Below are 16,949 nucleotides of genomic sequence, written 5' to 3'. Positions count from 1 at the left end.
TGTCATCTATGCTTAATAAATTGTTTTTTAAATGAATGAACTGCAAGTTATCTATTGCCCCTGGATGGCAGAGGGAGAAGGGGAACAAAACAGGAGGCACAGTACCTCAAATAAGCTTCCGTTCTCTTCACAGCTCTCATGGCACAGCCAGAGGACAAGGGGAGCCACATAATCTGGCTTCAAAGCATCCAGCAGGTCTGAATAGGGAAAAGTAAAATACAAAGTTCATTTAAAAAAAAAATAAAGACATGTACAGCATTTTATTCTCCCAATACTAATTCTCCCATATATTTGAGCTTATAAAGTTATTTTTACATGTATTATCTTATTTCTTCATAATTGCTCTGCAGAAGGAAGCAGTACAGATACTAACCCCATTTTTCAAAAGAGGAAACTACAGGTAAGACATGTTAAGTGACTTTCCCAAGGTCACATTCTGGCAAGCAGCAAAACTAAAACTTGAACTCAGGTCCACTGATTCAACCTGAAATGTCCTTTTAACTCTGTCAAACCACCTCCCACAGCCACAGTCATTAACTCATCTATTTTATCCTTCATATGTTTTAGAAATAAGAGTAAAATTGACTGTGATCAGGAACTTATACATTCTGATGTGTCAGTACGCTACTATAATGCGATGTACTCAATTCTTAACTATCTGTAGGAAGGTAAGATCTACTTCCACATCATCTTTTTTTAGATTGACTGAAATTGTGTAACCTAGTCAGCACAGCATAATCAAATGATCAAGCATTAATTTTCAAAGTAATGTTCTTCCTAAAATAAGGCTGGTCTCTAACTTAATAACAGCCTGTGTTCCAAAAGTTCCTTTTTAATTCAGGTGTTTAGAACTCAAAATGAATTCACATAGCCTCTCTCAGTCTTGGTTTCCTATAAAAAGAGGAGATTGAGACTTGATGGCTTTTGAATGGAGGGAATTAGAACAGTAAGTGATGGTGAGAACTGAGTGAACCACAGTGACTCCATCTTGTGACTCAATTACAGAGCTAGCTCAATCACCTTTCTATTGAATTATGGGTCTAGTTCAATTTCTGTCTTGTGAGAAAATTTTACACAATTGTGGAAACTGTGGGAAAACTTCATTGCACTGTTTGAACCTTGCTGAGAGTGGCTGAGAAACTAGACCACCTCTAGCTACTGCTTAGAGACCCTTAAGGACAGATATAGGTTATACTTACCAGAAACCCAGTCAAATCTGAAGACTGATGCAAGGAGTTTTCTCACAATTAGACATCTCAAGCAACCAATATGTCTTTTCTGAAAACCGGCCCCATATTGGTCAACTGGTTATTGTTTCCATGTTCCTTAGACTGAATACAGTCACTTGGTGGGAGTGAACACCTCTTTTTCTGATTTCAGAGAATTGTACGTGTTCACCCTCCAACTCTCAACTTGGAAAGTCCCTAATCTTTCCTCCAATTAGAAATCAGACTATCTAATTTTCTATCCTGGTTAGTTTTGTTTTCTTTTAATTAACTACTCTTTATTTAATTGTTTTTAATGTATAAAATTTTGTCTGTCTCCTCCTGCATTTGGGGTCCAGTGCCAAAGTTGAGATCTGATTCCAATGTGTTGGGTAATTGGCAAGTATTGCTTAATAAATCCATATGCTTGGAAGTTCAACCCTTTGTTTCCTCAGTCATTTCAACTTTCATCTGCCACACCTTTTAGGTGCCTCCTAGCTCTAAATTTTGTATTCTTTGGTCCAAGCAATGTATTTGTACCCCAATACACTGGACTAAAATGTCTTCAGTGCACTGGACAGTACCTCTTTCACTTAAAGTACAAGAATTTAAAAGTGTGGAAATAGGACATTTTTTTGTTAAGGGTTTACCCACAGCTCCAAAAGTACCAAAATAGCTCTCTAAACTCATTAAACACTGTGTCTAGTTAGAAGGGGCTGCTTTTAATGTATTATAAATTATCACAAGCAATTCACAGTTGTACTACTCAGACATTTTGTTAAATACATAAACTAAATAAACCAGTAATTTCTTTCTGTCATCATTAATTCATAATAGGAATATTTGTCTTAAAGAATTAGTTGAATTCTTATAACATATAATTCTTGTAATTATAATTTTTAAAATATGCTCATGAGAATTTTATTCTACATTTTCTCACTCCAAAAATGGACCTATATTTTAGTGAATTGCTCTAAGGCATATAGTATATTAATACCTAAAAATGAATTTCTATATTTAGTTTATAGAGTAACATTTCACAAAATGACTCCCACATTTAAATAGCCAGCCTCTCTCTCTCTCTCTCTCTCTCTCTCTGCTGAGCTCCAATCTCACATTGCTAACTGCCAGTCAGACATTTATAGTGGATATCCCATAGGAAACTCAAACTCAACACATCTAAAACAAAATTCATGATCTTCTTCCCTAATATCTCTCTACTTCCAAACTGACTTATTTCTGTCAAGAGTATCACCATTCCTCTAATCACCCAGGTTCACAACATTTCAGTTATACTCAATTCTTTCCTTTCTGTAGAGAAAGCGGGGACAAAGATACTTTAACAAGCATCTGCTGGGTCTAACCCTCCTCTTAGCAATAAATTTGTTCTAATTAAGAGCTCCAGGAAGCTTACTAGAATGACCCACACTATGAAACTATGCAACTTGCCCTAATAAGACTATAATTCTAGTCAAGCTTGACTTGGGACAATTAATATAAACTTATGAGAAGCCCCCAACAGCTTCCCAGACTAATCCAAACCACTTTGTCATGGATGCACACATTTCTATAGGACAGAGACCTGCAAAGATGCTTATCAGTGAGAATTCCTTCCTAAATTGAGTAACATTTCTTTATATATCCTAGCTTAAATAAACCTTGGCAGTATAAAGCAAAATCTCTGACCTGCCTCATTATTTCCGTACTCTAAAAAAGCTTAGCACAATCTTACTCATCCCCATAATCCAATCAGTTGCCAGATATTTCTTATGATTTTCTCTCTCTCTCTCTCTCTCTCTCTCTCTCTTTCTTTCTTTCTCCCTCTCTCTCTTTCCCTCCCTTTATACACTTCTTTCAGGCCTTACTTACCACCTAGAATACTTGCAGTAGTACAGTAATCTCTTAGGTCTTCCTGCTTCCAGTCTTTCTCCTAATAAATCTCTCCTCCACGCAACTACTAAATAGATATTATGAAAGCACATGTCTGCCTCTGTTACCTTCCTGCTCAAGAAGCCTCAGTGGCTTTCTATATACAAGCTCCACAATTTGGCATCTAAAGTCCTTCAGAATTTTAGTCAATCTTTGCAGACTTAGCTCACATCCCACTGGCTCAAAGTCTATTTTCCAGTCACACCATAGTCCTTGCTGTTTCCATACATAACATTCTATTTCCCACCTCCATGCCTTTGCACAAGTACATCTTCATCACTCAAATGCTCTCTCCTCATCTGTACCCTCGAGGGACTCTTGCCCCTCTCAAGGGTTAGATCTACATAGGGTCTTTCCTGTTCCCCACAGTTTTTAGAATTGCCCCTAAATACTTTATTTTTACTCTGTATATACTTTGTACTTACATATTTCTATATATATTGTATCCTCCCAGTAAAATGTAATGTCCTTGAGGGCAAGGGCTTTATTATTATTATTTGCTTTATACAGTTTATACCCAGCTCTCAACATAAAGCCCAACACAGGGACATTTAATAAATGTTTGGTGAATTGAATTGAAATAAAATATGGAGGAAATAATGTCAGATTTTACTGGGACAAGTCAAATGTGGATCTTGGAGGTTCATATATTTGTCAGTTAAAAGCTAGAAACCAGTTATTGTTCAAAACAAGGAAAAACAGAGAGATAGAGAGATAGATACAGAGACAGAGACAGAGAAAGAGAGAGGGAGAGAGAGATACTAAGTAAATGTGTATACTTTTATTACCAAGGCAATGAAGAATGTTTTAGATTCTATTTCTAAAAGTTTACATGAAAATTTGAACTAAAAGATCAGTTTTTGAGATTGTTATGAGAACTATGTCATGGAATCCTTTAGAAATTTGAAAATAAAAACATACATTCAAAACCTATATTTTTTTTCTTCTTTATGGGTCTGATTAGATGATTCTTCTATTTCAATAGGATAAGAAGACTTTACATTATGAATGACTTTTTTCCAGAATATCCAAGAATTCCTGGTCAGAATTCCCATGATTCCAGAGGTTTTATTACAAAAAGTTTAAAATAAGGAATATAATTGTTTAACCAATGTCTGAGTGCCAAAAAGTAATATAAAACCTAAAATGTTATTGGCCTGTGGTAAAAAGAAAGTGTTCAGAAATTGGACACTTAGGCAAAGCACAACTTTAGAGAACTCTGTAGCTAATGCTACTTACCCTGTGACATAACAGTTTCAGTCAACCGGGATCCAGCAGTAGGTGCAATAGTATTACAATGGATGTTGAATTTCCTGCCTTCAATTGCAAGTGTATTTGAAAGACCCAAAAGACCGAGTTTAGCTGCGCTATAATTTGCTTGACCAAAATTGCCATAAATTCCAGAAGCTGATGAAGTCATAATGATCCTTAAAAAAAAAAAAGTCACTCAGCACAGTATTTTGTCTTTCTAAAAACTAGAATCACAAACCTTTATATCTATTCCTTTCAACTGTCAGATCTGAGTTGAATGCTGCCATCAGCTTTTTCAACCATGACACAAAGGCCTAAAATAGCAGTAATAAGTTTTTTAAGAATTCTGAAATAATGATAACAACAATTATCATAACAGCTAGCATTTATGTAACACTTTAAGATTTGCAAAGGATGAGCAGGATTATTTCAGAAAAACCTGGAAAGACTTACATGAACTGATACAGAATGAAGTGAGCAGAACTAAGAGAACATTGTACATATAACAGCAATACTGTACAATGAACAACTGTAAATGACTTGGCTCTTTTCAGGAATGCAATGATCCAAGACAATACCAAAGGACTCACAATGAAAAATACTATCTGCCTCCAGAGAAAGAACTGATGGCTTCTAAATACAGACTGAAGCATACTCTTTTTCACTTTTTCTCTCTTTTTTGTTTTGAGTTTTCCTCCACAAAATGACTAATATGGAAATGTTTTACCTGATTGCATATGCATAACCTATATCAGATTGCTTCCCATCTCAAGGAGCGGGGAAGAAGGAGGGAAAGAGAATTTGGAACTCAAAAATTAAAAAAAAAAAAAACAATGATAAAATTGTTTTTGCATGCAATTGGAGAAAAATAAAATATTAAAATTTTAAAAGTTTTCAATATTAATTTTTAAAGGGATTTGCAAAGCACTTTATGTATATTATCTCATTTAACACTGAAAGTGAATAAAATGGAAGTAGGTATGTGGATAGGTATTTACTGTCTACTACAAAATAAAATATATATACACAAATGTAGACACATATACACATATTTGTTACAGGTTTCAGAAGTAACTGCTTCACATGTATATACCAATATTATATATAAGTTAACAATGATCTGGGCATTGTGACATATATCTGTAATCCTTGCTTCTCAGTACTCCAATTCACTTGCAAGTCATGGCAACATCTGGATGTCATGGTCCTCTTCGAGAACAAAGGACAAAGGACAAACCACACACACACACACACACACACACACACACATACACACACACAGCCACAATAACATAACAACCCTGCTTCTAGGGGAGGCTGAGGCTGGAGGATCTTTTGATCTCAGAAATTCTGAGGTGCAGTAGAGTTAGACTGATCAGGTGTCTACACTATGTCTACCATCAATACAGTGAGCCCAGGTTTGGGGGAGGGGAAGAGAGGATAATGGCACTAGGCTGACTAAGGAGAGGCAAATCAGCTTAGGTCAGGAACGAAGCAGGCAAAGCTCCTAGTCTCCAACACAAAACACAACAAAACAAAACAATGAATTACGTCTGGCGGTAAGTAACTCCTTCTCCTGTTAATCAGGCAACATGATTAAGTTAGTTTAGTCAAAAGTCAAATGATTCTAGTTCTGCAATATAGAAAACTTTCTGCCTATACCTCTGAACTTGTTGACAGTATAGTCTATCAATATTTCTATGTTCTATAGCTTGTCTTGTTACCCTAGGGAACTCTACAGAAGAGTTTTACACAGAAAAGCTTCTAGCTTTAGCCCTCCCTGTTGTTTGAACAGGAATCCTCATACTGGTCAAAATAATCAGGTTTCTATGAACAACATCTGCTTTACTCAAAGTAAAATCTTTTTCAGGAGCCAAGCTGGGCTTTGACCTTAAAACACTACTTCAATGCACCAGTTTCTTTTTCAGGCTCTTAACAGCTCTTTTTTTAAATAAAAATTAAGTTTGTTTCAATCTCTGAATATCCCTTTATATATAAAATTATCTTTATTTATGTAAAAGTGTACTTTTGTTTCATTTTACTTTGCAATTTTTTCTTCACATGTGATCCCATATTGAAGTTTTCCTATATGGTTATCAAATTTTTAGTATTCTACTCTCCAATACTCTTTGAATATTAAAGTTTTTCAGCAAAACTCTTGTCTTCTTGCTTCAAATCTTGATGACAAACTTAGGTCTTACACCATTATTTGTTTCTCCATACTGGTTCTTTGGGTATCAGTTTCTTCTGAATCAAGTGACAATTCTCTTCTGAATTTCATCTGACATATTTATAGCCATACAGTTCACATTTGTAACAGAAAATGACTCTGTTTCTCTGATTCTGCATTGATCCTTACACCAAACTGCTATGATTTCACTGATGATGAGGTCATATTTATTGTTTTCATTGTCCATGATAATTTTCATCCCTGGCCCCATCCTTGTTTCCCAAATCTGATTCTTTGAAATTCAGCCTTTCACACACTAATTTGGTGTTCATTTTTCAGGTACCTTTATCAGATACATCCATCTGGGTCACAGCTGTTACAGAAAATAATTAGGCTTCTCTGCTTGTATTGGAATGGGAGTGATTTTGCATCACAGTTGTTACCTCTATTCTGTTGTCTTTTGGCTTCATAAATAAGATGATTTTGCCTGTAGCTGCATCTTTAAACAAACTTTATCTTTGAATCTTTTTTACTGTACTTCTTTAGCCCACACATAAAAAATAATTTGGAACTACTCAAAATTGATTTTTTCCAAAATTAGGCTACTTGGTATACCATCAGTCCACTGCTCAAATATTTTTATCTTCAAAAGTCAAACTTTAATTCTTTGATAAGCATTTGTTAGTTTTGCCTTCAGCCCAGACCATACCTGCAGTTCCCAAATTACTTGGGTCATTCTGTTCCTTTTTTCTCCTGACAGATTATGTCACTCCTTTTTCAACCAATCTTGTTGGTAATGTATCTAGTATCCATCACAAATGTGTATCGATGTTCTTCTCTGTACTGCTGAACCTAGCAAATTCCACTTCAGTGCTCAAGCCACAGTGTCACTGAAGCTTTTACAAGACTTCTTGACAAATGATTTCAAATTTTTCTTCCCTCAGAGACTTTACAAATTCAAATGCAAGTCCCTCCAATACTTTGTTCTAAATTATACATTTGGTCTCACTCTGATGGCTGCCAGCCTTTGAGTCGTTCCATCACATGCCTAGTCCAAACCTGCACATATTCTTCCTCAAGAAGACATCCTATCCTGAGGGAGCCTGTCCTACAAAGTGTCTTAAAGTGGATATAATGTGGGCCAATAATATTTTTATGCTGTGGAAAATTTGCATATTACCTACATTTAAAGCATCTTTTCTGAATTAACCAATCCTCTCAGTTTTTCTACTATCAAATCTTCTCTTGCAAGAAATCTTCCAATTTTTTAATTAAATCCTCCTCCTCAGAGGGTTAGAAACCAATTAGAAATCAATTAGATACTATTTCCTACTGTCATTGTATTAAGAATTTTTGAGTGATCAACCAAGTCTAATAATTCACAAAATACTAAATGAATAGTTTTTTCTGATTTTACTCTCCTCATTTTCCCTTTACATTTCTTCAATTATTTTTAATAATCTTATAATAAATTTGTTCGTACACTCAGAATCTACTACTATTTTTATAGCCTTCACAATATATGTCACAATACTCTAATAATGTAAGTCAACCTCAATTTTTTCAAGTAGTCGTAACACAAAACTTCTATCCAAAGTCTGTGGAAGAGGTTGTTGAAGCTAGTGTTATACATATATTTGCAATATACATGGCCAGCATGGAGAAGATTCAATTAATCAGGTTTACTCTTTTGATCAAAGTCAATTTAGCCTCCTGCTTTTCAACTAGCAGAATGTCTGATATCAAAATAATGCTATATTCATATCTGTTCCACCACGAATAGATTCCACTCAAAGCAAGTACAACAAATCACCTTTTAAAACTCTTTGAAACTGAGTGTCAAATGAAGTACTCCCAATAAGTACAGTGCTCTGAATGAGTTATTTTTCTGCATTGTCTGTGGATAGCTTTAAGTTAACTTGAATGCTTTGCAGACAGTACACAATTTACTGGCACCAACTGCAGTCAGAATCATACATTTATGCAATCAGGACAATTAATATTCTTCTCAAGCATTTTAGCAAATAATGAACACTAGGACCTGCAAAAAGACTGCTACACATCTGCTGCCCAGCTCATCACTAAGGGCACAAGATGACATTCTGGTCAGAGAATAAAGTACTGTATAAAAAAACTTCAATTCTATGTATTTGTATTGTTTTCAAATGTAAGAGTTAAAGGAAATATCAGAAAACCCTGGGGAAATCATTAAAAATGAAAGAGAATGAAACTAAATATAAAGCTTTCTAGCTATAATATGAATCAATGACAGCAATTTTACTCATAGGACAGGATGTATGCCAAGCCCTATACATGAAAGTATACACAAACATACCTAGAGATATCTCCCTGAGCACAATAAATTCTCTAATAAAACTTAGCAAGGAGAAGGCATATAAACACAAAGATATTAAGCTTGCAAGAAAACCAAACAAAGCCATACCTTCCAAACTTTTGTTTCTTCATGTGATCCCATGCTGCCCGGGTCACTTGGAATGATCCCCGCAAATGAACTTTATGGACTATATCTATAGGAATAAATAATTATTGTTATTAAGTATTTAATTGTCAAAATATGACAGGCATTTGATAAGTGAGACCCAAGCAATGGTTATCTGTAGGAATGTTCACTTCATCTAAAAACCAAAAACGTTTTATGCACTCGGCTTGTCACCAACCAAGAAACTACATGCAATACCATAAGTTTATTAAATCACTCTCTTCTAGATGATTTATTTAAAACATATGTACACTGTCATATTCATCCTAAATAAAGCACTGCCTTTCACTTGTCTGTATGCAAGTTTTTACTAAGATATAAAATTAATATTTATATGTCTAATAATTCCATTTAGAAAGCAAATAGCATTAACTCACAAAGTTCATCAGAAATAATTACTGAATATCCATAGTATTGTACAGCAATAAAACTGTAAAGCAGATGGCACCTTTTCTGTCCAATTTAAACTAAAAACCTAGATATGCTATAGAAGACAGACAACTCTTTGATAGGATTTATTTTAAGTCTTCTGTCATTTTATCCAATTTTTGTTTTCAGTCTACAGTATACATTTTCATGATCGTATTGGAGAAAGGAGGAAAGTATAAGGAGAAGTTAAGAGAAAACAGGAGGAAAAGGGTGGAACAGGGAATAGAAGAAAAAAATAGTAAGTAGTAAAACAGCAGGGAAGCACGCAACCCTTCATGTAGTGAGATTAAACGGGGTCTGTGGTCTGACCACATCCCCTGGGAGGTCACCCAATTTCAACGAGCCACTGGATTCATTGCTATATTTAATTTTATCCTCCTGAGCTCCAAATCAACATAGAAGTGTGTTACTGTAATTTCTCATTAATAAATTTGCCATATTTTTCATTAATTTGCTCAAGCTCTCACCCCAATTCATTAAATACTTGTTATTTAATGAAATGAAGAAGCCTCCTTTCCCATTAGTAATTACTCTTATTTCTCAATAATTTAATATTTAAATTGCCAAATATATGCAATTTGTTAACAAATTAAGGTGATAATAAACATAAAGACATATGCAACTATTTAGAATATGTTAATTATTACCAAAGTCACAGAGGGATTCCCCTCAAAACCTCAATATCACAGTAGCTAAGTCCTCTTCTCTTGTTAGGAAACAGTTTTGCTGCATTCAAGTCATTCCAAACACTAAAGTCTCTTACTAATCTTAATACTTTGCAAGATTAGTCCTTTTTTCTCTTTATCGTCTCCTCAGGAAAAGTCTTTCTAAATTATACTATATTTCTTCTTCCTCACAGACTCATGATAAAATTCTCTTTACAAAGTTTCTTTATAGAACCACAGTTAAAATAGCTCCAAAAGGAAGAAGCTTCTCCTCAGTTCCTTCTACTCAATATTTTTCACAGATCCTCATGGATCACTAAGCCCTGACTCCATTAGAAGAAATATTTCGTATTAAGCCATTTTCACAAATGACTCTGTGGTAAGACATTTCCCAACTTTCTTTAACGGCCAACACAAACTGCTTTTTTCTTACCATCCCATCTGAGCTCTTATCTGGATCTTAAAACTATAGTAACAGTAACTGTAGCCTCTGTGAGTAATTCAAAATAGAGGTTATATAAGTATAAAAAACAAGGTAATTTAGGGAGACACCAACATCTGGAGGAATCAGGAAAGGACTCCTGTAGGTCAGGAAACCAACAAGAATTTAAAAAGTGCTTAGCACATGCCAGGCATTGTGCTAAATACTGAGGATATTAAGAAAAAGAAAATTAGTTTCTGACCTTCAAGGAGCTCACAAAAACCCTGTCATACACGTAGTACAAGTATAAAAATGGCAACTCTTTCACAGTAATACTTAATATTTAAAATTATGCAATGACCTTGAAGTCAAGTTAAGTCTTGAGAGAAAGTAGAGATTATAAAATGTGAAGACAAGTAAGGGGTGCTTTACAAGTATTAAGGCATTAGGGCATTAGGCTAAGCCAGAAGAAAGGTTTAAAGATGGGAGTTAAGAGTGTGATGTATGAAGAACAGCAAGAAGTCCAATGTGGCTGACCTGAAGGGTGTGGAAAGGTGAGTGATGTGTAATAAGGATGTAAAAGGTTGGAACCAGTTTGTGAGGAGCTTTAAATGCTGAACACAGGAGTTGATATGTGATCTTAGAGGTGATAAGGAGCCAATGGAATTTATTCAGGAGGGTGAGTAACTTGTGCATTATGAAAATCACTTTAGTATCTGTATTTGGCAGCTGTGTGGAAGACTTGTAAGAGTAGAGAAATACCTGAAACAAAGAAACTAATTAGGAGGCTATTATAGTATTCTAGGTGAGAGGTGATGAAGATCTGAACTAGGGCGGTAGCTATCAGCACAGTTAAGAGTATATTTGACTTTCAACTCTATTAAGTCGAATCACTGAGGGAAGCACTCCAAACAATCTTATTAAGTTTAGAAATCACATTCTACTGTTCCATCTTTCCCCATTTCTTATATTTTTGTATACTCTATTGCTTTAGAAACCTGCCAAGTCTAAACAAAAAACAACCAGTATTAAGTATGCTAGAGGTACAGTACACATACACCTAAAATATACTGCTATTAAGAAGATGGATGATGAAAAAAAAAACTGAATGGCACAACCCCATTTAGGTAACTTCTGGCAGGAGATTAAATAGCTTTAACTTTTCTTGATTTAAAAAAAATTATTTCAAGCTTTTTATCACTTTTACTTATAGAAATGTTCATCATTGGATTGTTTCGTTTTTTTCTTGGTATTTCTAGCACACAGCACAGAACGTGGCACATAATAAGTACCTAATAAATGCTTGTTGATTGATCATTTACAACAGGAATATGGAAAAGTGAAAATGTCTTTGGCTGTTTTTTTTAATGCAGTTTCACAATTTTTAAAGGGTAAAGTAGATAAGAATATCCCAAAGGAATCTATTAAAATAACTTACCCCAGTCTTCATCACTTATCCTAACAAAGGAACGATCCCGAAGGATTCTGAGGAAACAAAGAAGAAGGGAAAAGTTATCATACAACTGAAAAATGATTTTCAACCTATGTTATATCTTAATGAAGAAAAAAGACAGTACTCACCCAGCATTGTTTATAACAATATCTGTCAAAAAAAAGTTGCAAATATTATATGTAAGCATACTACTTTGTATCAGCTTACAACTTTAAAACTCACATTGCTTTCAAAAAATTTTTAACAAAGTTAAAAGGCAAAAAAAGACATTGAAATGAGATTTTTGTGCCTGAAATAATATCTAAATTCATCAGTCAGTTATTTCATCTTTAATTCTAAACTCTCATGTCTACTGACTCTAACTTTTCACTACCTCCTATTAGAATTCCATTGTTTTCCTCTCAAGAACTGCCACTGAATCAGCACTCTAAACACTTATCTTTGTCATTTTACTTTTGAGTGACAATTATCAGCCTCTCATCCAATTTGTCCACCTAAAAAACTAAACCAAAGAGAACAATGTCATCCTCCCAAATTAGTAGCCTGACAATTTGCTAAATATATTAAAATTATAAACAGACTCTAATATAACTATATTTCTGGACACATAATCAAATCTTGATATTGCAAGAAAAGGATCGCAAAATCTGGCATCATGATAAAATTTTTATCTCTTTTATGTGCTCATTTTAGGTACAAATAAACAGCCAATATTGCAAAAACAAGTTCAAGCTGCCATTATTAATATTAACAGTATAATGAAAGAATGTGAAGCTGATAACATTTTGAGACTAACAAGCATCTGTAGAAATTGAACATTTTATATAATTTCATATAGCTAAAAAGTTCAATTCTTTTTTTTTTTTTGCACTGAATGTGGTGACTTTATTGATGGTACACAATATAGGACTCTAGGCTTCTCCCCCTACTACAGGGGTGCTTTGAAACAAGGATGTGAATGGGACACAGAATCCTCAGTATAGGAACATAGATTAGGAATGTAGGCTCCCCAATGGTGGAACTCCTTTTTTGGCTGTTGATGAAGGTCCATGGCCTTCCACTTTACTCCTTGGAAGCCATGGAGGTCATGAGGTCTACTACACGGTTGCTATAACCATACTCATTGTCATATCAGGAAATGAGCTTGACAAATTGGTCGTTGAGGGCAATACCAGCACTAGCATCTAAGGCAGAGTGGGTGTCACTGTTAAAGTCACAGGATGGGGCGGCTAGGTGGCGCAGTAGATAGAGCACTGGCCCTGGAGTCAACAGAATAGGAGTTCAAATCTGGCCTCAGACACATGATACCTACTAGCTGTGTGACGCCAGACAAGTCACTTAACCCCGACTGCCTCACCAAAAAAAAAAAGTCACAAGATACAACCTGGTCCTCTGTGTAGCCCAAGATACCCTTCAAGGGTCCCTCTGATAAAAATTCCAGTTCTTTCGGATGAATTTCAAAGTGCAAAATAAAACAAATACAGAGGAAAAACTAAGAGTAATTTATCAGAAAATGGCAGGCAGTGTTTTAATTATAAACTAAAAGAAACATCACCTATTTTTCCAAAAGCATCAAGTGCTGTCTTCACAACCTTCTCTCCAGCTTCCACAGAATCTGAAGGAAAATAGGTACAAATTTCAGCATACTTCACAATGTAAGTGTAGCAAATTACGTGACTGACATAGAAATCCAAATTATGCCCAAGAAAAATACATTTTTAATGGCAAATACTAAATGGGGATACAAATGAATTAGCTCTAAAGAAAAAAAAGGTTAAGAAAAAGAATGATTTGAAAAATATTGCTTCATATTCCCAGTACAGAACAATTTCTTCTTAGTATGTTCGAACAAATACTTATTAACTATAATACCAGTTACAGTTAACCAAGCAACAGTAAAAAAAAAAAAATGTTCTAGAACCCTTTCCTATCCCCTAAAACTTTAAAGGCAATTTGATTCTTAATACTCAACATAAATAGCACTGATTTTTAAAAGAGATAGTCACAACTGCTTTTAGAAAAAAATTTGATCCTTAAGAGTCTCTTAAAGTCACTGCTATGATATTCAAAAGTAAAAAAGAAAATTTCTACTTTATTTGGCTCATACTTCAATTTTCTGTCAAAGATGAAAGACCGCAATAATTATCATGCCAGTAGTGTTTTTTTTTCCTAATATGTACTTCCAGTATTATATATATATATATATTTTTTTTTTCTTAATACAAAGGAAATAGGTTATATGAAGGCAAGGGCAGAAGTTATTCTTTTCCCCCCAAAATCTGAGAACCACATCTGAGAGAGCCATAAATTGTAATGTGGAAAAACTGTAGGCTTCAATAGTTGAGAAATTCTTTCCCACCTATCAGATATACAGTCAGATTAGATGGGCCCAGTTAGAAAGTACTTATCACTCAGGGTATTTCTCTTCTGTAAAGGGATTTTTTGAGTTTTGCCCAATATAAGTTTTTTTTAATTTAAATATCTCCATTAGTTCAAATAAAGTAAACAAAAACGTAAGAAAATTATTTTCAAATAACATACCATAGTTAGCCACAGCTTTTCCCCCTTTCTTCCTTATTTCTTCAACAACATTATCAGCAGCTGTGGAGCTTTTTCCTATTCCCTTTATGTCCCCTCCTAGATCATTCACTGTAAGGTAAAAAGAAATATTTGTTCAATTGTATTTCACCAAAAAACAGTATTCCAAATCTATCTAATTATTAGAAAAAGTACACTTGTGAATTTAAAAATGAAGTCTCAGTGAAGCTTGATCTTCAGTTTTCAAATTTGTTTTTTAGGAAAATCGTGATTCCCCTCAGCATTGGAAAAAAGCATTTATGAAGCACTTACTACGTGCCAGGCACAGTGCCACATTATTTACAAATAATGACTCTGTAGAAGAAAATGTACCACCACTCTTCACCCCTTTATAAAGAAGAAGTGGGGTGTAGAACAGTGTATATACTGTGAGACACAGCTGATGTGAATTGGTTTTTCTAAACTGCTTTCCCTTTTCTTTTTTTAATCTTAGTTATAAAGGATAGCTCATTGTGTTAGAGAGAAGAATGAATACATTCAGAAATGAAGGTGATGTAAAAGCAAAGCTATCGATAAAAAATGAGATTTTTTAAAAAATTATTTCCACATCAGAAATCCTTAGAAAAACTGAGTTTAGTTGTATCTGTCCAGTATATTTCCTTACTGTTAAGACAGGCTCTATTTGATTTGAGATACTGTTAGCAAAGGACTTCTTTCACCTTGAGGACCATTTTAAAGTACCACACATCTAGGCCCTCCCTTCTCCCACTATGAACAAGTGAGAAGGCTCCACCTGGAAGGCACAACAAAGCAAAAACTAATTCACCACCCTTTTGAAGCCACCTAGTCACAGGCCTCTCTATCTTTCTCTTCCCTGCCCCCTGCAAACCCAGGAGGTTAAACCTGAAAGACAACAGTGCTGAGATTCATTCCATAAGTTTCCAAAGTGGGCAATCCACCCCCTGGGCGGGAGGAGGCACATGCTAGAATGATCCAGGGGGGGCAGTAGTAGCCTCCCGTGCAATTGGGGGACACTGAATAAACATAAGGGGGCAGCAGAAGTGTAAGAAAAGGAAAGGAGAAGAAAATTTTGAAAAACCGTTCATACATGTTTCATCTGTTGTGTAATAGAGTTAATGTCATGGTGATTACATTATTTTCCAAATAAATACACAAAATGCAAATTATAACCGATCAGTGGTCAAGCCCACTGACAGGTGTTAACAAGCAAGTGTTGACAGGTGAGCCTGTCACACATAATCAGGAAGTCTAGCATGTATCAGCAGGAATGTAATGTGCATGTAATGACTTGTTTACAATATGATAATATATGGTTACCTGATGCAATATTGCATCATCAAAATTTCAATGCAGGAAAAAACTCAAATTTACAATAAATTATTAAATTTAAGATGCATAATTTTTTTTAAAAATTTTATATATTTTTTTAAATGATGCAAATTTTAAAAAAAACTGTTAAAGGGTTAAAGAAAGTAGATGGGGGGGGGTGTTCGTTAAGTAATTTTTTTCTAAAGGGGCGGTAGGCCAAATAAGTTTGGGAACGTCTGATTTACACAAACCACCTAATTAAAATCTTTGAGTCCTCTTGAATTTCTCCCTAATTCATGGAATAACCTTAAATCTTCCAATCTCCTGCCTTTCTCAAGTGCAGGTCTTTCTATCCATTGATACTCTGACTGGACTCATTCTCTAATTGTTAGCACGCTCCCACAACCTCTTATTCTTTCAGTCTCATTGACACTGAATTTCAGACAGCCAAAAAACAAATGCACCTTCACAACCCCACTTATCTGATCCTTCATTCCCTTTCCCTTCAACCCTACTCACATCCCACAAAGTCCCACTCCAGATCTGTGACCCTTCTAACATACCCTTGGGAATACCTACTTAATAACTTTGTCTCATTTTAAAACTCTTCCTTCCTTGATCTTTCTTCCTTCCAACACTGAGACCAGGATCCCTCCTGTAAACACTGCCTTGTAAACATTAGCTATCCTGCCTAGAACAGACTGCTCTTTCTTTCATACTCCAAACTCACTGGTCATGGTTAAGGGAATTACATTCCTTCCTCCACATTGCCATTTCCAGATTCTCCAGATACCACTGAATTAATCAGCAAGTTCTCTTCTAAGGCTAAGGCCATCCAAATTTATCACCCAATCCAGATAATGATGGCCATTACCTACCAACCCTCAAGACATTCCCTCTCCTTCCCCAGTGAATTTAGTGCCCAGTTCACAGTCTTCCTCTCCATTCCAACTTCTGCCTTCATACCAGAAGACACAACATATATGTTGATATTCCCTCAAATACTCATATTTCCTACTGACTCAACTTCCATGTCCTATACCTCTACCTCACCTCAGC

At 35.0% G+C, this 16,949-nt stretch overlaps 1 protein-coding gene across 1 annotated transcript in view; it reads right to left on the bottom strand.

Moving 5' to 3' along the window:
* The window catches only part of HSD17B4 (hydroxysteroid 17-beta dehydrogenase 4), a 122,903-nt gene that overhangs the window by 88,774 nt on the left and 17,180 nt on the right, over positions 1–16,949 (bottom strand). The window contains exons 3-9 of the mRNA XM_027874972.1: positions 14,565–14,672; positions 13,579–13,638; positions 12,152–12,173; positions 12,009–12,055; positions 8,999–9,083; positions 4,374–4,561; positions 106–197 (exon numbers count right to left, since the gene is read on the bottom strand). Coding sequence (XP_027730773.1) covers positions 106–197; positions 4,374–4,561; positions 8,999–9,083; positions 12,009–12,055; positions 12,152–12,173; positions 13,579–13,638; positions 14,565–14,672 — 602 coding nt within the window. The remainder of the gene's footprint in view (positions 1–105; positions 198–4,373; positions 4,562–8,998; positions 9,084–12,008; positions 12,056–12,151; positions 12,174–13,578; positions 13,639–14,564; positions 14,673–16,949) is intronic.

The sequence above is a fragment of the Vombatus ursinus genome, unplaced genomic scaffold (assembly GCF_900497805.2).
Source record: "Vombatus ursinus unplaced genomic scaffold, bare-nosed wombat genome assembly UNPS02014807.1, whole genome shotgun sequence".
NCBI classification, from domain to species: Eukaryota; Metazoa; Chordata; class Mammalia; order Diprotodontia; family Vombatidae; genus Vombatus; species Vombatus ursinus.
This window is presented reverse-complemented; position numbering and strand designations above follow the sequence as displayed.